The sequence below is a fragment of the Eretmochelys imbricata genome, chromosome 1 (assembly GCF_965152235.1).
Source record: "Eretmochelys imbricata isolate rEreImb1 chromosome 1, rEreImb1.hap1, whole genome shotgun sequence".
NCBI lineage: Eukaryota > Metazoa > Chordata > Testudines > Cheloniidae > Eretmochelys > Eretmochelys imbricata.
This window is the reverse complement of record NC_135572.1, coordinates 249990571-250012514: the sequence shown is the minus strand read 5'-3', so window position 1 is coordinate 250012514 and position 21944 is coordinate 249990571. Positions and strand designations below refer to the sequence as shown.

At 41.0% G+C, this 21944-nt stretch overlaps 1 protein-coding gene across 7 annotated transcripts in view; it reads left to right on the top strand.

The window, feature by feature from the left end:
• Nucleotides 1-21944, top strand: part of ERC1 (ELKS/RAB6-interacting/CAST family member 1) — a 545338-nt gene that overhangs the window by 172216 nt on the left and 351178 nt on the right. For all 7 annotated transcript variants that reach the window (XM_077827362.1, XM_077827360.1, XM_077827359.1 and 4 more), the window contains 3 exons: nucleotides 16035-16172; nucleotides 17709-17849; nucleotides 19036-19176. In XM_077827362.1, the coding sequence (XP_077683488.1) occupies nucleotides 16035-16172; nucleotides 17709-17849; nucleotides 19036-19176 (420 nt within the window). The remainder of the gene's footprint in view (nucleotides 1-16034; nucleotides 16173-17708; nucleotides 17850-19035; nucleotides 19177-21944) is intronic.

Genomic DNA, 21944 nt, shown 5'->3' with positions numbered 1-21944 from the left:
TAAGCTAGGACAAAACAAGTCCATACACACACGTTAGGATTCCAGAGTTTGACTCAGATATGGGTGCATGTCCCAAGTGAAACTACTTTCTAGCTCCATCATGCCATTTCCTACTGGCTTTAATGGGTGCCAGGAACATAACATTCAAAGACACAGTCACAGTTAGCACTCACTAGCATCAGTAGGCAGCACTAATGGAGAACTAATCTAGTGCTATTCAGTGTGACTAGATCTGGATTTCAAGCCAAATGGATATTAATGAAAATTACAGTTTTAAGCATTATAATTTGTACTAGCATATAAAATAAATTATTGCAATGGTCTCAATGCTGATTCTCAGTATCTGGCAATTTAATTTCTACAAAGTAGGACAAACCTGAACTTATAAGTAGGGTTGTTGATTAATCACAGTTAACTCACATGATTAACTTAAAAAAAATTAATCACGATTTATCACACTGATAAACAGTAGAATGAATACCAATTGAAATTTATTAAATATTTTTGGATGCTTTTCTACATTTTCAAATATTAGAATACAAAGTGTACACTGCTCACTTTATATTATGATTTTTATTAAAATATTTGCTCTGTAAAATGATAAAGCGTTTTTCAATTCACTTCATACAAGTATTATAATGCAATATCTTTATCATGAAAGTGCAATTTACAAATGTAGATTTTTTTGTTATATAATTGCACTCAAAAAAGCAAAACAATGTAAAACTTTAGAGCCTACAAGCCCACTCAGTCCTACTTCTTGTTCAGCCAATCGCTAAGACAAACAAGTTTGTTTACATTTACAGGACATAATGCTGCCTGCTTCTTATTTACGTCACCTGAAAGGGAGAACAGACATCTACATGGCACTTTTGTAGCTGTCATTGCAAGGAATTTACGTGCCAGTTGTGCTAAACATTCGTATGACCCTTCATGCTTCATCCACCATTCCAGAGGACATGCTTCCATGCCTATGATGCTTGTTTAAAAAAATGCGTTAATTACATTTGTGATGGCACTCCTTGGGGGAGAATTGTATGTCTCCTACTCTGTTTTACCCATATTCTCCCATACAGTTCATGTTATAGCAGTCTCGGATGATGACCCAGCACATGTTGTTTGTTTTAAGAACAGTTTCACTTCAGATTTAAAAAAAGGCAAAGAACGTACCAGTGTGAGATTTCTCAAGATAGCTTTAGCACTCGATCCAAGATTTAAGCATCTGAAGTGCCTTCCAAAATCTGAGGGGGACGAGGTGTGGAGCATGCTTTCAAAAGTCTTAAAAGAGGAACACTCGGATGTGGAAACTACAGAACCCAAACCACCAAAAAAGAAAATCAACCTTCTGCTGGTGGCGTCTGACTTAGATGATGAAAATGAATATGCGTCACTTCACATTGCTTTTGATCGTCATCGGCATGGACGCATGTCCTCTGGAATGGTGGATGAAGCATGAAGGGTCATACGAATGTTTAGCACAACTGGCACGTAAATTCCTTGCAATGACAGCTACAAAAGTGCCATGTAGATGCCTGTTCTCCCTTTCAGGTAACGTAAATAAGAAGCAGGCAGCATTATGTCCTGTAAATGTAAACAAACTTGTTTGTCTGAGTGATTGGCTGAACAAGAAGTAGGACTGAGTGGACATGCAGGCTGTAAAATTTTACATTGTTTTATTTTTGAGTGCAGTTATTTTTTTGTACATAATTCTACATTTGTAAGTTCAACTTCCATGATAAAGAGATTGCACTGCATTATTTGTATTAGGTGAATTGAAAAATACTGTTTGTTTTTTAGTGTGCAAATATTTGTAATAAAAATAATAATATAAACTGAGCGCTGTACATTTTGTATTCTGTGTGGTAATTGAAATCAGTATATTTGAAAATGTAGGAAATATCCAAAAATATTTAAATAAATGGTATTCTATTATTCCTTAACAGTGCGATTAATCACAGTTAATTTTTTTAATCGCTTGACAGCCCTACTGATAAGGTTAGTAATATACTAAAAACAAGAAAACAAAAAGGAGAAATCTGGGTACAATTTTCCAATCAAGAAGAATGCAGAGAGATGAGTTTAGATATTTAAAGCTGCAACATATTATTTTAATTTATTTGAGAGAATAGGCCTTAGCTCAGAAATTTGGGACAACTATATTTTCTTGTCAGACAACCGAATTTGAAGTCTTAGCTGCCTCTGGACAAATTAGAAAAACACCCTCCCCGCCCTCCAGCCCCCAGTCTAGTAAATGTTCTCATGGTACAAAAAAAAGAAGTTTAAAGATTAAAAAATCTGAAACAGAGAATATTTTTGTTCACGCATTGCACAATCAACCTGAGAAGTTCACTGCCAAAAATTATTGGTGAGGCAGAGAACTTAGTAAGATTCAGCATTCGATACCATAGTTTAAACATTCAAATTCAAATCATCATGTTTCAGGACATAAGCCATCCATTAACTTCCTGTGGTTTGAAAGAAGCACCCCACCTCTTCCCCTCATGTTTTACCTTCCTCTAAAGCTTCTGGTGTGCTTCTGGAAGCTTCTTGACCACTGTCAGAGATGGACACTGCACTAGATTTAGATAGATCATTGATCTGACCTGGTATGGCAGTTCTCAAGTCTTATGATTGAACCTCGTCTGACTATTTTTTTTTTAATCTAATTTCTTTCTTTCTAGGTATTTAACTCATTCCCAGTTTGCATGTATTTTAAGCAAATGCTATGAAAGTCACTGATGAAGTACTGTGGCAATACTCAAGGACATCTAGATTGGTGCCCCCCAAAATCCTGAACTTGTCAGATCAGAATGCAATTCCCAGTTTTGAAATCTCACTTCTTTTGTTAGTGGTGGTTTGGAGTACTTGAAAGGCTATTTAGATCCTTCTGAGGAAGAAATGCTTCTCAGTATCCCAAAACTGACGCCTCTGACTGATGGGACCTTGAAGAAGACACTAGTCATTTCTTTTGGTGGGATAGAAGGATTGTGGCTGTGCTGATAAAACACTGAGAATTTGGTTTTAAAATCCAAGAATGAGATCCTCTTGGGACAGAAATGCAGTGCTTTAAATTCTAATTTCACTTTGAAGTGGGAGATACCATAATTGCAGTCCAGTTGTTTCAGTGCTTGTGTTGGGTCTTAGTGGGTCTGTTTGACTCCTCATTACACATTTATTAGAAGTGATAAGTATGCAGAGGAAAGTAGGGTATGAAGTAAACAAAGAGGAAAAAAAGTTCTTTAAAGAGGGATTTGTAAACTTAAATGAACTGTTCTTAAATTTGACATGAATTTGCTTGAAAAGTATCCTAACCTGTGAAAAGATGTAGAGTGGAGAATGACTTTTTGGATCCATGCCAGCTGTCTGTTAGCTGCAGCACCAAAGGCACGAAGTAATTAACCATCTGAAGAGGTCATTAAATCAAGCTTTGATGTAGCAGCTTCTCTTCTTTCTCCTTCTTTCTCTCTTCTCAAGTTGTGAGGGTCAGTCTTATAGAACAGATACCAAGGTGAGGTTAGCTTCAAGAACCAGACATGCATTGTATACTTACCTATATCATCTGCCAGTAATTGCTAGCCTTCTTGTTTATGCTCCTTTTCTTTGTTCTGTGAACTTTTTTAATACAATAACAGCTACATACATGTCTGAGTATAGGCTTTTCTGTAGAGAGTTCAGTCAGAAATTCTTGGCCAGTGAATGACCTGTAAGCTGTGTAGCTAAAATGCCTTACTTGTAAACTGAAATATTTTAGAACTTCATGCTAGTTTCATGGCAGTTTCTGTATATGTGGGATCGTAAGAGTGAAAAGGACACATTCATACCCCTGAAAATGCAAGAACAGATCCTCTTTCTGGTGCTATCAATATTCTTTGGAAACTAATTTTGATCTTAGAATAAAGGGCCAAGCAGCAGCAGCTGGGTATGCGTTGTATGTGGTGTATTGTTGCATTGTGAAGCTTCCCCATATCAAACCCCTTTCCCCCTCTAACATCACCCTGGACCTTTTCTGTTTTCAAAAAGAAGTATATGCCAAACTTGTTAGAAGCATTACTAGCATCCTGCTATGTTGGGTTTGTCAATGTCAAGGTAGTTCCAAAGTGCTCTGGAGATATCCAGTATTCCCTACGTAATACCTCAAAGGTGGTGGAATTTCAGGATGTTAGCAATGTCTTGAGAGACAGTGTTCTCTTCTAACCTGGAGAGGCAGTCTTGAGTAATGATTTTAATAAGACGCAGGTGCTTACTAGAATAGTAGTCAATTGTTTTTAAATATAGTACTTTGGCTGTCTTAAGTGCCTTTATATGATGCTCCTCTGGTTGGGGTTTTCTTGTAGGTTTATTTACTTTCTTTTGGACTTTCTGTTTTAAAACAAAATTCAAACGCATCTTTGGTAATGAACACCTTTAAAAATAAAGTGGGTGTGGTGGTAGAAGGAGAAGAGCTTGCTTCCGAGGGGAAAAAATAGGCAAAATTAAAATACAGTATCCCTGCCCAAATAGAATAAATGAGATGAATTGAACAAGCTTATCGTTTTGTTTGTGACCTACACTGAAGAATTGACCACTGCTATCTAGAGCGGATGACCCGGCCTGAGGGATTTGGAATGAGGGAAAGGAAAGATCAGGTATCTTCCATTCAAGTGCCTCAAATCCCAGATTGCTTTGCAAATGTAACTGGTGTATACAGGGATTATTTTTGTCTATCATGGAAGTGCAGTTATCCCTATGGTATAATTTGGCGGCTCTTTAATGGCACTCAGCACCAGCAGTTGGTATACAAAGTAAAGAAGCTTATTGAGCTTATTAAATCCAACTGAATCTTGCTATATAATCTAAACACTGTTTACCAAATTGGGGGTGGGGGAGGGGGAATTGCATAAGACCACCCAAATTTGAAAAAGTATTAAAAATCATGCTGCTTCAACAAGAGGATGTAAATTCCAGGGCCCGACAGTATGTGTTTTTCTCCTTATGGAAGGTACTTATGCCACTTTCTCTCTATGAAGTTACTTATACCACTGTAATCCTCCTGTACTCTGAGATGCATAGGGTGTCCTCCATTTCTGCCATTTATTTTGGTCTTGTGCTGGTTTGTTCAGGCATCAGATTGTCATGTTGATGGATCTGGTTTCTTTCTTTTTTGTTCTACATAATATTTCTCTACCTTGCCCCTCTTTTCAGGTGGTATTCATATTATCACTTGCTGTGGAAGTCATGATGGTGGCCTCTTTAAAGCATGTTGTAAATAGGTCCGTTGTTGTCTCCTTACCATATTTGATGCTTTAAATTGGTTTGTTCTACTTATAATTTCTGATGTTGCAAGAAATTCTTTCCGGTGGATTCTGGATATCTTCCACAGATGTTTACTTTGGAATGAGTTATCTTCTTAGCAATTTCTGTTGTAGATTTCCATGACTCTGCTCCATAAAGAAGGACAGATATGATTCTGGTGTTTGGCTCTGACACAAAAATATGAATTTTTAATCATGCTCCTTTTCCAAATCCTTTCAAGTTTATGGATATTGCTGCTTTTGATATCTGTTGCCTGATGTCTAGCATGGTGGCACCATCATTGCACATCTCACTCCCTAGATAGGTAAAAATGACATAACGCTCAAAGGTTACCTTGGGGCAGAGTTAGCCATATATTTTGTCTTCCGCTTGTTGATGAACAAACCAACTTGTTTTCCTCTTCTGCAAAAAAAACGGAGTTTTTCTTCCATTAAGGGATGTGTTGAACTAAGGACAAACATTGTCAGCAAAAGGAAGGTCATCCAATTGTGCTTTATCATTTGTCCTTAAAATTCCTCAGTGCAATGTACAGAGATAAAATCAGCTCCCTTCTCATACTTACTTTACTCACCCTGTTTATACACCCAAGGATCTCATTAGCCCTTTTTGCTTCAGCATCCCACTGGGAGCGCTTGTTGAGTTTCCTGTCCATTATGACCTCTAAATCCTTTTCATAGTCACTGTTCTCCAGTATACAGTCCTCTATTCTGTAGATATAACTTCCATTCCTTGCTCCAAGATGCATAACTTTGCATTTGGCTGTATTAAAATGCATCTTGTTTGAATGGGCCCAGGTTTCCATGTGCTCCAAGTCGCTCTGTATGATTGACTGCCACTTTCCTCATCATTATTTTCCACTCCACCAATATGTATAATCTATAAATTTTATCACCAGTGATTTTATATTTATTTCCAGATCATGGATGAAAATATTGAATAGCATCAGGCCTAAAAGCAATCCCTATGGAACCTTGCTAGAAACACCCCTATTGACAGCTACTTCTTGAGATCTGCCTGTTACGTTATTAATACACTTCTTGTGTGCTTTATTGATATTTTATAGTGCTGATTTTTAAATCAGAAAGTCATGTGGTATTAAGTCAAACATCATACCAAAGTCTAAATATATTACATCTACGCAGATATCTTTATCAACCAAACTTGTGATCTCGTTTTTTTAAAAATTAAATCTGGTTTCTTTTAACAAGACTGATTTTCCATAAAACCATGTTGACTGTCATAAATTATATTTATATCCTTCAATTCTTTGATTGAATCCCTTATTACCTTTTCCGTTTTTATGCCTGTACTTGATGTCAGTTAGCCAGATGATCCCACTTGTCCTTTTTGAATACTGGCACTTTAGCACTCCTCCAGTCTTCTTGAATGTCCTGGGTATTCCATGATTTATTAAAAATTAACATCAGTGAGCCGGCGATTCCTCAACCAACTCTTTTAGGACTCTTGGGTGCAAGTTGTTCAGGCCTGCTGATTCAAAAATGTTTAGCCCTAGTAGATGATGATGATTAATATCCTGCTGAGTAATTAATGGATTGTGAAGTAGTTCTTCATCCTCATGTTTCAGTGCAGTGTTTCAGCAACTGTTCTTCTACATGAGAGTCCTGGAAGTAGCTTCTGTTTTGATCTTAATATTCATAAAGCAGTCAGAGTGATAGCTACGAAGTGACATAAGATACTCTCTGCCCACTTTACCTTCATACATTTAACATATTGTTTCTCCATTGCACTAGCCTCTGCCAGCCTAGGAGAGAAGGAATGAGTTAATCTTAAGTATTTGTTTTAACTAAAAGATGCAATCTGTCAGTGAAACCCTAATTCTTTTTAATTATGGAGTGGCGATAGGTATTCCAGACCATAAATAAGACAGACCTTTTTTTGTTGTTGTTGTTGTTGTTACATGCCCACCGCTTTCGGTATAAAAGCCCCAATAAAAGTTAGTGCAGCTTCAAATATGACATGTGTGGCCTGTGGGCAGTATACTATTTTTTTATCACCGTATACTATTTTTTGTGGTCACTGGAACAAACAGTTTTCAAGATAGTGGCCATAGAAGACTGTTCAAACTGTGATTAAAACCTTTTTCAACACTTTTCTGCCATGTTTTAGCGACCAAACAGTCTGTCCAAAAGACTTCAGATGAGGTTGTGTAGGAAGACTTTGAAGTCTAGTGCACAAAACTATATATGAGAAGCTGGAAGCTACCAAAGTACTCTGTCTTTAATAATATCTAACTCTTACATAGTAGTTTTCAAAACTGTAGACCCCAAAGTACTTTTCAAAGGAAGTAAATGCCATTATCCCCATTTTACAGATGATGACACTGAGGCACAGAGAGGTGATGTTACTTAAGCTCTGGACCAGCATTTAAGGATCTAGGGGACTTGTAAAACTTGGTAGCATTTCTAGTTTTCTTTTGGAATTTTGCTGGGGTGTTGTCAAAGTTTTTTCAAAGTTTTCCAGACAGCTGTAAAGTCTCAGTGTACTCACAGATTACATTTCTGCATACAGTAAGGTCCAAAGGAGCAGGTTTCTTCTCCAAGAGACCTTAAGAGGTCTGTAGGAAGGGATCCTATGTTTGGTCAGAGGTCATGAGGGAAGGGAGCAGGAGACCTACAGTGGCTCTAGTGGCCAAAGATAGAGCAGAAACTGGGTGAGGTTTGCTGCAAGAGGCAGCATAAAGATTGTCACTTCCACTCACAATCAGAGCTTTCTGAATTCTGCAGGAAAGGTACCCTCCTCTGTGCAGATCTCTTAACCTTCTCAGGAGGCAAAAACAGTGAGGCCAAGTGAATATGTGGAGTTTAGGCAATCCACATGTGTTTGCATAATTTCCAGAAATATGTTTGCTCCCTTCCTATCCCCATTTTTCTTCTCCCACACCCCACAACGTGTCCTCTGCATCCTTTTCCTCCTCCATGACTCCAGTATCCATCTTAAGATTTTCACCTTATCCTTGGTAGGTTTCTGGAGGTTAGTAGGTGTAAACATAATTTTCCCTGGTCATATTGTTGGTTTCTGTGATTCCAAATCTTTGGGAGTCTGCCAAAGGATAGCACAGCCCCAGATTCTCATGTATGTATGTGTGTACCTTGAAGAAGAGGGCTTCTACCATTCTTTTGCTTTAAAAGCCAGCTGGGCTTCAGCCCTGCCTATTATAATCTGAAACGCAGGGAAATCTCCCCCTCAGTGGGAAAGATTTCCCTGTGCTGCCATGCAGCATAGTGAAAAGTTACACATTGTGGAGGGGCTTCATAGGGTTCTGCCTCTAAAAGTTGGGGTCTGCCAGTGAGCTCCACTTTCCTTCCACACTTCCCAGGAATAAGGGACTGGACTAGTAAACCCTTTCTATTGCCCCTTGCTGCTCCAAATTTCTTCTGAATCCCACCATCTCCCCTTCTCTTCCCTCCCCCCCCTACTCCCCCACGCTTCCTTCATAGCCTTGCTATAGTTAACCATAAGTCTGAATTTTCTGGCTTTCTAACAGTTTTTTTAAAAAAACATCTAGAACATTCTTGTAAATGATTTTTTTGGCTATAAGTTATGGATATATATCTTAACTCAAGCTTTAATTACATTTTTCCCTACCCTCTAGTAATAAAAAATAAATCAGTCTTCCCCCAAGACTCTGAATTAACCCTGTCTTGACTAAAATGAGCCTGATGGAGTATGACTACTACTTTTTATGGGATTGAATCTGGTGAGCTGGCAGTTTGCAGTAGGTGCATCCGTGCCAGGGTCTCCGGGGCAAACAGCCTAATTAATAGCATTCATAATGTACCAGATGTTCCTTTTCTGTCAGAATATACAACAAAAGGGACAATTAAAGCATCTTGCAAGCAAACCAAGGGCTTGAGCAACCACTCCACCTCCTTCTAATTTTATTCTTTCAAATGAGGTCTTATTGGCAGCTGGTAATATTATGTCCAGGTTGATCTCTAGCCAACCTGTAGTACTACAATGAACAATCTTTTGACCCTGCAGGTTTGGAGACTTCATAGATTCTGTGAATATTGACTCAGATGCTGCCTCCTTCTAATTCCTGGGCTGATATTTTCCTTAGGTGTTTGCAAGAAATGGTCTAGTCTCCTTGCCCTTGGAATGCCAGCAATTAGGACCTTAAAGGCAAAGAATCCGATCCCCCTGACTAGGAATAAATCCCCTAGGTTGAAACATAGTGCCCGGCGACTGGCAATGTTGATAAAAAGCCAAACGAAAGATTTCAATATGTCTTTACCAATGAGGGACTTGGTATGCAGGGCAGATAATTCCAGCATGTACCTTATCAGTCAGCATCAATTTTTCATCAATTCCTGTCTTTTCCTTGGAAAATTAGAATTTACAACAGGAATAAAGGCCCTTGATAATCTAATGATAATGATATCTCTGTTCTCTTTTCAGCCTAGAAAATATAGGGTAGACATTTACATTCCTATGTTGAGAGGCCATTTTAGAGTAAACTTGTTACATGTGAAACTGTTTCTCATTTCAAATTGCTGATGCAAGCCTCCAACCCTTTGCATCTTCCAAGGAGGTGTATAGACCCCTGCATATTCTATTTCATTCTTTGTTGGGAACATGAAGCGTGGAGCATGTTTTGAGTACTTGGTTTGTTTCTGTTGGTTATATAGTAATTTGTTTACCAAATATTTTTAGTGGGATGGAGAAGAAGGAAGATTAAAGCAAATATCCTTAATGTACATTGTGCAATCCTTTGATGGGAGTATGTTATGTTGCTTGTGGAGCCAGTAGGTAGAGAATGACGTAAATTTTTATTTTGTTGACCAGTGTGTGGGCAGAAACAAGGGATATTTTTGCCCAGTTTTTCTTGAGAATGTACAGTCTTGGAGAACCTGTAACTTTTGTTTCTGTATATGTCATTTCAGTTCAGATTTTGGGGAAGATTAGAATAAAGATAACCAGACTTTCATTGAATACTATTTCAAAAAAGAAATTTGTTATTGAATGTGTGGAATTGGACCTATTTCCCTCCATAAGCCCATCAAATGGCTATTTGCCATTTTAAAAGTATCTTTAAGGACGCATCCTTATTAGAGACCAGCCATTGTTTGACTCTGGAGAGAGCAGATCTGTTTGCAGCACACTTTCTTTGACGATGGATAGCTATTAACATGGTTTAAATATTTAATTTATTTTTTATTTATGGACTAGGACTCCATTGTGCTAGGCACTGTGTACAAACACAGAACTAAAGCCAGTCCCTGCCCCAAAGAGCTTATAATCTAAGAATAGGATAAGAAGTCGCAGATGTATACAGATAGACCGAAGGGGCAGTACAAGGAAACAATGAGACACCATTGGTCTACTTGATAGACACTGATTTAAATATACCTGGTATATCTGTTATACCTACCAGGGATGAGTACCAGCTTCTTCATTTCCCAAAAAAGTGAAAAAAATGCAGAATGGAAGAACAAAGTTATTTTTCAAGTCCTTTTGTATGTCCATTATGCTCTAGGAGTATGTGTGTGTTGTGCTTTGATGCCAGAAAGTTGGGGCACCCCCACCCATTTCTGGCTCCTTGTGAGCCTCACAGAGAGGGTATAAAGGACAGAGCAGCCCGACCCCTCCTTCAGTTCCTTTTTACCATCGGTGGTAGCTACTCAGTGTTGTGTGATCACAGCTTCACTCCTTGTGAACAAAGTTGTATTTCTTCTTTTATTCTTACCTAGTGGTAATGTTTTTCATCCACTGGATGGTTTTTCTTCCTTATTTTTATTTCATCACATTTCTCTATAGTTCATTTATTATTATTAATATTAATATTAATATTTTAGTCAGGTGAAACTTGCCTGATACTGGGAGAGCCTATGACAAGGTCCCTAGGTTTCATGGTGACATACATATGTGACCCCTCATGCGAGGCTCTATTGGCAGAGCAATGCAAGTTTGGCTCAAGTCAGACAGTCACCCTCCGGTTTCCCATCTGGATAAGCTGGTATGTATCCAGGACAGGGTTTTTTTGTCTCTGATCTGGAAGATGAGCCAAGATGACGTGTGTCAGGGAGTTCCTGTCTCTCTCTCTCCCTTGCATGATCTTGGTAATGGTGGGAGCACATTTGGGTGATCTTCAAGCTCAAAGATTTGTGGGCCTCCCATAAGGCCAGATTGTGTACAAATGCTCTCGAGTTTTGTGCAATATTCTGTGCTTGTCAATAGTTCCTGCTTCACATTCAGAGCAAGACTGTCCAGGTGCTCACCAGCAGCACCACAGCTATGTTTCATGCGAACAAACAAGGGGACACCAGATCAGACAGGAGGTAGTCGAGCTGTGGAACTTATGTATTCAGAGCGCAGTCATTCTCAGGGCACCTGACCTGCCTGGTGTTCAAAATGGCCTGGTGGATCGCTTGAGCAGATACTTCAGTTTAGGCCACAAGTGATCTCTCAACACAGCCATCCTTGCTGTAGTGTTCTCTATAGGGCTTTGTACAATGGTGGATCTGTTTGTGACTTGGCAAAACAGGAAATGTTCCCATTTCTGTTCCAGGGTACGACATGGCCACAGGTCAATTTCAGGTACTTTCATGTTTCCATGGGCTATGTACCTCAGGTTTATTTTCAAGCTGAAAAAAGATTGAGGCAGAATGATCCTTATAACTGCAGCCTGACTGTGGCAGCTGGGGAGGGGGTGTCAAACTAGGAAACAAAGGACTCCTGCTTTATGCAAATCCTATTTAAGGGTGAGGAGTGGTCGTTAGTTCTCCCCTGCTACCCCACCCAAGATGACTGCTGGAAACAACTAAGACTGAACTGGGGGAAAGAACTGGACCCAGACTGGAAGGGTGTCTGGCTTGTGAAGAAAATTTATTAGAACCACATTTAGGGTGAGAATTTACAAGTAACCAGTTTCTTTAGTGTATTAAGCTTAATTTGCGTGCTCTGTTTTATTTTTTTAGTAATCTGCCTTGCTCTGTCTGCTACCTTCTTAACTACTTAAAATACACCTGTTATAATTAATACATTTATTTCTAGTTTACAATATAACCCAGATTTCTAATGGTGGGGGGGGGAGAAGTTGTCCATACCCTCCTCCACACTGAGGGAATAGGTGAATTTCATATAATCTGGGGTTTGTACTCTAAGGGGGTGGACATCTGGGTGCTGTGGCAAGCCTGTTAAGGTGAGCCTTCTCAGAGCAGATCTGTCTCTCTGTAAAGCTGGGTGTGGTCCTGCCTGTGTGCTTGGCTGGAAAAGGCTGGGGAGCCTAGCCCAGCAAGACCAGGTAAAAGGGGGTCCAGGCTGACAGAATAGTCTGCCTCAGTGGAGTCCCAGCACACCAGGTGACATCCCAGTGGGTCCAACCTGTCACATTGTGTATTCAGGAATCCTTGCCCTTGTAACCACAAATCTGATAATTCAGAATCACAGGTGAGGGCTGTACCCGGATCCTGACATGCTGCACCTAACAACATGGTTCATCAGTGGTTAAATGGAGAGGTGGCACGCAACTCAATGGCAGTCCAGAGTGTCCTCCTTGATAGTAGAAAACCTTCGTAAATTGAATGTTTTTCCATCTGGGCAACCTCCCATGATATGTCGCTTACTCAGTCCAGAATTATTTGAATCAAAGCTTATCTCTTCTATCTTAAGGAACCAGGTCTAACCCTCTGCCAGTTCCATTAGGGTACATCTGGCTGCTATCTCAGCATTTCCTCCTGGTAGAACTGTTCTTATTAATCTTATTGAAACCTGTTTTCTGAAAGGTGTAGATAGATTGTTTCTACCTATTCAGGATCCAGTGCCAACTTGAGATTTAAAATTAGTGTTTTGTGCTTGTATGGACCTTTCACTTCTGCATCTGTCAGCAAAGGTGTCAGTGGGCTAGGAGAGTGGGTGCGCTATGTGTACTTGTCCCAGCTTCACCATACACCATTTTCTACACACTAAGGGCTTGTCTGCTCTGCTGCTTAAGTTGATGTAACTTAAGTCCCTCAGGGGCGTGAAAAAGCCACCCCTCTGAGCGACATAAATTACATTGACTTAAAGCGGTGTCTATACTGTGCTATGTCGGTGGGAGACGCTCTCCCGCTGACATAGCTTCCACCTTTTGTTGAGGGGGAGTAATTATGGCAACAGGAAAACAGTCTTCCATTGGCATAGCACGTTTTCACCAGACACGCTACAGTGGCGCAGCTGCATTTGTGCAGCTGTGCCTATGTAGCGCAGCAGCGTAGACTAACACTAAGCTTCTGTCTAAAACCAGAATATGCCACTATGTTTACCTGTTTACTTCATGCGGCCTCATGCTGACAAAGATGAACAAAGGCTGCACAGTCGATGTGCTTTGAGCTTTAGCTTTTTCCTGGACAGAACAAAGACCATTTGGGTTTTTCCAGCTATTTGTTTCCAATGAAGAATGAATGAGAGGTCAACCAGTTACAGCACAACTACTATCAGAGTGGATTATCAGCTGCATCACTATGTGTTTTGCTGCCAAGGGCATAATGCCTCCTGAGAAACTGACAGCATGCTCTACTGGGGGTCATTCAGTTTCTGCAGCTTTTTGTGGATCATGTCCTTATTCTGGATATTTGTAGGGCAGCAATGTGCTTTTCCATCCACAATGCTTACTAGACACTAAGTACTTACTGCTGCACAAGGGAAGAAGGAAAGGTAGGGAAATAGTCATACAGTCCCTCTTCCAATGAGACTTGAAGCCCTACCACTTTGAGAACAGCTTGGAAGTCAGCTACAGTGTAATGGACACATGCAACATATCTTAAACAACAACAGTTTTGAGAAGGTGAGTAACCATTTTTATTTTATTTTTTTGTCTACAAATACAAGGTTCATACTAAGTATAGTACTCAGTCACTTTCTGTAAATGCAGATAGATGGTTCTGCAGTAATGAGGGGGTGCAGTAGTCAAATGTTATAGTGTAGCTGAGATGTCACATGACCCTGGTCAGACTAAGCCATGTATTACACATGCGAATGAACACATGCCTTTCAGTTTGTGTGCCTCCTTGGCCAGCTGGTTAACACATGTCTGTGTTTAGTTGCTTAGCTGTGCCTCTCCTGCAGTATCTTGCTCAGAGCAGAAAGCATCTGTGTGCACTGTCTGTCCACCCTGTTGGATCTTGCTTCCCAAAGTGTTTCCCCAGTAGAAGCAAACAGGAATCTAAGACAGGTTTCAGAGTAGCAGCCATGTTAGTCTGTATCTGCAAAAAGAAAAGGAGTACTTGTGGCACCTTAGAGACTAACAAATTTATTTGAGCATAAGCTTTCATAAGCTACAGCTCACTTCATCGAATGTATGCAGTGGAAAATACAGTTGGGAGATTTTATATTCACAGAGAACATGAAACAATGGGTGTTACCATACACACTGTAACAAGAGTGATCAGATAAGGTGAGCTATTACCAGCAGAACAGTGGGGGCGGGGGACCTTTTGTAGTGATAATCAAGGTGATCCATTTCCAGCAGTTGACAAGAATGTGTGAGGAACTGTGGGGGGGAGGGGGAATAAACAAGGGGAAATAGTTTTACTTTGTAGTGTATTTTCATCACTGGCTATTTAAACAGTCGATATTTTGAGACAGCTGATGGATCTCTGAAAGCTCATGAGGTTGAAAGCAGCCACATGGACTACTGTATAGGATGTTACCTGGTTCAGCTGAGCTGCAACAGCATCTGTAAGAGCATATCAAGAGAAACTTTTCTTTCAGAACCTCTAAGAGTTCATTTTGAGGCTTATTCTGTTTTAACCCCCAGGTGTCACTAGTGCTACATGCAGATGCTAATAAGGACTTAATCTGTACAACGGAGTCTAAAGAAGGGGAAATCTTCAGTTTTCTCATACTTGTGTCTCCAGCAAGTTACATTATGTAACCTTTCATATCTGTGTGTCTCTCTTTAAAATATGTCCTCAGGTGACATGTGTTGTGCTCACATTTAAAATTTAAGTATAAGCTTAGATGCTTACTGACTGTTAATACTTTAATTCCCCTAATTTAACATAAAAATGGTTTTCCTAGTATAGATGGTCTCATGGGCAAGGAGATCTGCTAGTTTTGTGTTTGAGGTGGGAGGACAATGATTGTGTAAACTTTTTTGCCCTAACTTCTAAACTTCCAGGTGCTGGAGTACATAGCCAAGAGCCTCCCATTTATGTTCAGAAAGAATTCTTGAACTACTCAGGGCTACTCACTAAATTATTCCCACTGATGTTCAGTTATTTGATATCTGTAGTGATGGTTCTTTGAACATCTCCTTTTGGAGTTTATTCCGTTTCCCAGTTACTTTGACAATATTTTCTTGAATATCAAAAGCGAACTTTTCCTTCCTTTCTTTCAGTACATTACACCTAATCTTACCATCTTCCAAGATTGCAAATAATTGCTTTCCTTCATTGACATTGTTACTTTGAAAGTATTTTTACACTGTGCTATTGCTCAAAGTTCTCTTTCGTAGATATTAAAAATATTGCTCCCTGTCTCTCATGTGCTCTGTTCTTGTCCTCTAATTCTTGAATCATATTCTTTACCATTGATTGTATTTTCTGTTTTGATGTGGGATTCTGACAGATAAATCCCTGCATATGACTTTGAAACTGTGGGGTATTTCCCTTTGCTAAACACAGAATACTCATGTTGATGTTTTAACAGCTGTATATTTCTTGTAGGAACATAGTATAAAGCTTTGTATACCATTAAACTTTTTCATTCATACTCTTCTTAATTGTCTTTTCTTAATTAAGATTGAAAATCTCCAGGAACAGTTAAGAGACAAGGAAAAACAGATGAGCAGTTTGAAGGATCGAGTAAAATCCCTGCAGGCTGACACCACCAACACTGACACTGCCTTGACCACACTGGAAGAAGCACTTGCAGAGAAAGTGAGTGTAAAGGGCACAAGTCCTTTAAATCCAAAATTCGTTCTTCTAATCATCTCTGTAAATCCAAACTTCTTCAGTACTGCCTTGAATTCTAGGTAACAGAAGAGATACCTTTACAGCACAGCTGGACATTTACTGTTCTCTAGGAGCTGGGGGAGTATGGGTCTCCATCTGGATGCTGTTGATCCAGTCAGAGCAGCTGCTATTAGGCGTAATGGATTTCTCACTAGAAGACATCTTGGGATATTTTGACTAGCCAGCCATGTGCTGTTGACAGGTCTAATCTGCATTAAGACAGCAGTACAGTTCTCAATACATATGCTAGGGATAGGACTTAGGGGGAGGGCTTTCTGTAGCATAAAGTCTTTACAGTGGAATGTTGTAGGGAGTTACGTCTCAAGCTGCTACCCCACTAATTAGGTCCATCATATAACTCTGTATGAAAAGAATTGCTGCTGCTTGTCCTGTGCTAATATTGTATAGCCCTTTGTGGAGTATTGATTGAGCTGTCCTCTTTGTCTGTGGTGCATCTTTAGCACTGCTGCTGGAAGGCACATTCTAGGTTAGAGGCCCTGGATTCTTTGCCTTTTTATGTCAGGCTAATGTCTTATTTTTATTTTTTCTTCTCTCATATGTTTCGTAGGTTGTTTTTCGTTTTGTTTTTTAAGTTCACTATCTGAAACTTATATTTTTGGTTCTCAAAACTAAATCACGCAGAACTCAGTGATCCTGACGTAACTACAACCCAGTCTCCTTTCTTTCTTGTCCTGTTGTTCTCATTGCATTTTTCATTCTTGCATAGCTGCGGATTGTTGACTGAAGAAACAGCTGGGACTGTTCTGTTCCTACAGGGGATCTCTTTAGCATTAGTGCATATTGTGTCTCAGTTCCTTCAGGGACAGGGCCATGGCTCCCTCAGTCTGTCAGACTCTGAATACAAAGCTTTGCTGGTGTGCTTGCTTGCAGTTGGGGCTTATTTTATAAATAGAATACTCACATCACTTCACCTTTCAACCTTGATGAGCATCTGTTGACGCTTGGTGTACAGAATTGTTTTTATTGCCAATCCCATCCCCACATTGGTTTCATGTCTCACATCGTGTATATTGCATCTCTTTCTGTCTGAAGGGCTACAGACACATCTGCAAACTTTGGAAAAATAGGAATTGTATAAGTAAGTGCAATGCATGGTGCTTCTTGCTGCCAGGTGACCTGACTGAACTTTGTTTAGTCAGCAGCTGGATAAATGAGATAATACTATAATAATATTATTAAACATTCAGAGATTGGAGAGTTTGCATTAACAAGTAGCCTGGGTCGTCTTAATCATAAAACCAGCGAAGTTTCAAGATATTTTCTTCCCTCCTGAGGTCTGTTGGAGGAGAGTAGAGAGGATCAGCAACATTCTGCACACTTTCTCCCCTTAAACTAATAAGCAGAGATGTGGTATGATGTCTTATCAAAAATAAGCAAAATTTTACCTGTTAAGATGATTCAAAGGGATTTTCATCACAGGGTACTGTGTTCTTTTGTAAGGAGCGGACTATTGAGCGCCTGAAGGAGCAACGGGACAGGGACGAGCGAGAAAAACAAGAGGAGACTGACAACTACAAAAAAGATCTTAAGGACCTGAAGGAAAAAGTCAGCCTCTTGCAAGGAGATCTCTCCGAGAAAGAGGTTAACGTTGCCAAAATTAATCTTCTCTGTTGTTAGTTGTTTGCTGTGAAGGGTGTGTGTGGGGGGAAGAGTATGTTCTATAAACTTGATTCTGCAACACGTTTATGCACTGAAGATACACTTGTGTAGCACATTTCAATGTGTACATGTGTCAGAACTTTTTGTTGTCCCATTAAATGATGTGGTTTGACCCTTGGCATTCCCAGTGAAGTTGGAAGTTGGTAAAGTTGTTGGCAACACTAATATAGATCTCAGTAATTCTGGAATAGAGCTAGTTAGTGTCTATTAAATATACTGAAGGGGATGGGAGAAAGAGGAAGGATTTATTGACCTTATGCTTTAGAAGTGCTGCAGATCAGTGACATGTGAAACTGCAATCAGTAGACAGGACGAGTAGCATCTTCTCAGCTCGCCGCAACATATATGCCATCTTCTCATTAAGTATATGGGGTAAAGAGCACAAGCAGCTAAAATCTGTGTGTATGGAAAATTCAGATAAAGGTTCTTCTTATAGATTTTGCTGTATCTTCTGCAACTTTATGCAAGTTATATTTCTAGCCCTTGTGGGTGTGAAGAGCCATCTTGCTGTTGATAAAATGGACTGCTGTGTCATGTCTGTAAAGCCAGACTAATTAATATAATTGCACTAGCAGAAGTATAAATTTCCTCCATTCATCTCCAGGGGTTATACACTCAAATGTACCTACAATTTTATTCTAAAACCCCAATTACTACAATTAAACAATGCAATTAAACCATGCAATTTTATATTTATATATATGAAAAGTTGGGAATTATGGAGAAAGTGAGATGGGGTTAGTGAGTTCCACACCCTGAGCGCTACCACAGTAAAAACAGGATCATCTAGTCTATGATAAAGTGGTTGAATCCCTTAAAGGCAGCTGGTGACTTATTTAAATACCTCTACTACTAAAATAATAATGCCATTTAAAAAAAAAACTTCAGTCATATCATTTCAACTGAATTTTAAGGGAGTTTTGACTAGGTTTTGTTCTTTACCCTGAGAATCTGAACTGAACCAAGCTGTCCTAGGTTATTTTCCAAAGCGGGAACCAGAAGTGTGGAAGTGGCAGGAAAACAAAGAAAAAAAAGAAATCTAGAGTCGTGGTATTGTGCCTAATGATCATTTACCCAATAGCAGCTGTGTTCTGCATGCTTGTTTTAGGCTTCCCTGTTGGATCTGAAGGAACATGCTTCATCTCTGGCTTCTTCAGGACTGAAGAAGGACTCCAGGCTCAAGACGCTAGAAATTGCATTGGAGCAGAAGAAGGAAGAGTGTCTGAAAATGGAAACTCAGCTGAAGAAGGTAAAAATTCATACTTGCTTCCCTGATTTACATGCATATAGGAAACTCTAGTGCAGTGTTAAACAGTCTCAGCTTTGCAATTCTTCCTTTTTCTACTGTACAAAATGAAGCAAACACAATCCTTTTGGTTAGCATCAACAAAGTATTGAGATACCATGGTGGGATTGTTCAGTTCTTTTATCCATAACCTGGTCTTCTTATTATACCCCCTACAGTGGGACAGCTGTATTCCAGAAATCCTGGAGGACCTCATCTATTTGCTTTCTGCTTCAGTTCTGTCTCTAAACCAAGCCTACCACCTTCAGATACTAGATCAATGTACCAATAATGATTATTGGGGAAATTATTTAATATAGCTAAGAGCCCTATGTGATTGGTTATACAGATTGTTCTTCAAGTGCTTGCTCATGTCCATTCCAATGTAGGGGTGTGTGCACTGTGTGCACCTCCGCCAGAAAGTTTCCCCCTCAGTGGTATCCATTGGGTAGGCTCTGGTGCCCCCTGGACTGCGGTTTCTTTTCCCTGAATATAGTTAATAGATAGTGGTTAGTTGTACAGTTTTAGTGTTAGTTAGTGGTTAATAGAGTAGGAGCCTGCTTACCGGGATTTCCCCTTCCCCGACAAAGACATGCCTTGGTCTCCGGGGTTTCAGTTGTGTGAGGCTTGCCATAAGCCCATGACAATTAGTGACCCCCACTCTCCTTGCTTTAAGTTCTTGGGGGAGTCTCATCTGCGGGAGCGCTGCAGGATTTGTAAAGGGTTCAAACCTTGTACCAAAAAGGACGGGGACCAGAACTCAAGTTCCTTCTTATGGAGGTGGCTCTCTGTCCCCCCACTTGGAACCAAATCATGCTGACTCTGCACTGAACACCTCTGCCTTGGTGAGAAGTGTACCGGCTTTTCTGAGAGACAGGCAGTGTAGCTTGGCCTCTCCGGCACTGAGGAAGGACTCCTTGTCTGTGTGCCAGGACTCTCAAAACTATCAGGGCTCTCTGGTGCAGAGGAGGTCTACGCCTCACAGGAGCACTTGGCACCGATCTCAGTCACCAGTGCCACAGAAGAAGCAAAGAAAAACGGACTGGGGGCACCCCCAACTCTAAGACTCATGAAACCAGCAGAGTGAGACCCGTGTTGGGCCATTCAGACTCAGTCGTTGCCAGCTTAGTACTGTTGCCTCTGGCCCTTGAGTCTGGTACTGTTGGACTCTCCTCCAAGGTAGAGCCATCGGAGTGCAGCTCTAATGATTCCATCCACGCCAGGGGCGTTTGAGGCAGCAAGGGAGGACAGCGTTTGAGGACAGCAAGGTACTGTCCTCCCGGTACCGCCATCCCACACTAGGCATGAATCAGCTTCGGAAACGAGAGCGGCTATGGCACTGAAGCCCCAGGTGCCATCAAAGGGGAAAACTGATGATGATGGGACAGGACCAGTCACCCCCCTTCCGGCACTGCTCTCAAGTACCAACCATTCTGTGGTCACTGAGGAATGACTCCTCGCAGTCAGATTCTGAGGTGGAATCCTACACCTCCTGCAGGAGCTGGCACTGGTCTGACTGCCAAAACCTGATGGCTGATGTGAGCCAAGAGTTCCCACTAGTGGCCTGGCCAGCACAGTGCAATAGCCTTTCTGGAATCCCTGGGCTTTCCATCCAGTCCAAGGGTCTCAGTTGCAGAGATTGTATTCCATCGCATCAGAGGATAGAGCTCCCCCACCACCTCCCTCAGTACGGGGATCAGGTCCTGGTACTCAGCCTGGCAATGAACTTCAGGACCCGGTACCACGGGATCCTTCAGGTGCCGAAGGACCTGGAACAAGGCCCTGTAACCATCATAACCTCCTCCTCCCCTGATGAGACGGTAGTTGGAACTTCAGTTGCTTCCACTCAGGACGACCACAGGGAACACCAGGAGTTCCTCAGGAGAGTAGCCCAGAACCTGGGTATCCAGGTGGAGGAAATCTCAGAAGCCTCCCATGCCCTGGTGGATATCTTGGCCCCTTCGGGCCCATCATGAATGGCTTTGCCTCTGAACGGTGCCATTCTGGAACCCGTTAAGGCCCTGTGACAGACTCCAGCCTCCTTGCAACCCACGGAAAAGACGGTGGAGAAGAAGTATTTTGTATCCCTAAAGGTATTTGAATATTTATACACCCATCCTCCTCCAAGTATCGCTAGTGGTATCAGCAGCAAACAAATGAGAGAGGCAGGAACAGCAAGGGCCTCCCCCTAAGGCCAAGGACACCAAGGAGTTTGATCTCTTCGGCAGAAAGATCTACTCCACAGGGGAGGAGGGGCCTCCAACTTCGAATTGCCAAACAGGCACTCTTGAGACAGTGTCTGGATCCACCCTCCCCAAATATTGTGAATTGGCTGTCCCATTCTATCAGGGATGGGCCCATATCACCTCAGACTGTTGCATGCTATGCACAAAGAGACTGAGATACACCCTGCAGTACAGTTCTTCCCTTCTTTCCCACCCTCCCTCCCCATCCCTCTTCAGGGTCCCTTCTCAAGAGCAGCTTCTACTCCAGGAAGTGCAAACGCTCTTGCAAGTGGGAATGGTAGAAGAGGTTTTCTCCGGAACTAAGGGGCAGGGAGGTTTACTACCCTTATTTCCTAATCCCGAAGGCCTATGGCAGTCTCAGACCCATCCTGGAACTGCGAAATCACAACAGATTCAGAAGAAGCTGAAGTTCTGCATGGTCTCCTTGGTCTCCATTATCCCCTCTCTGGATCCAGGGGACGGGTATACTGCCCTCAACTTGAAGGA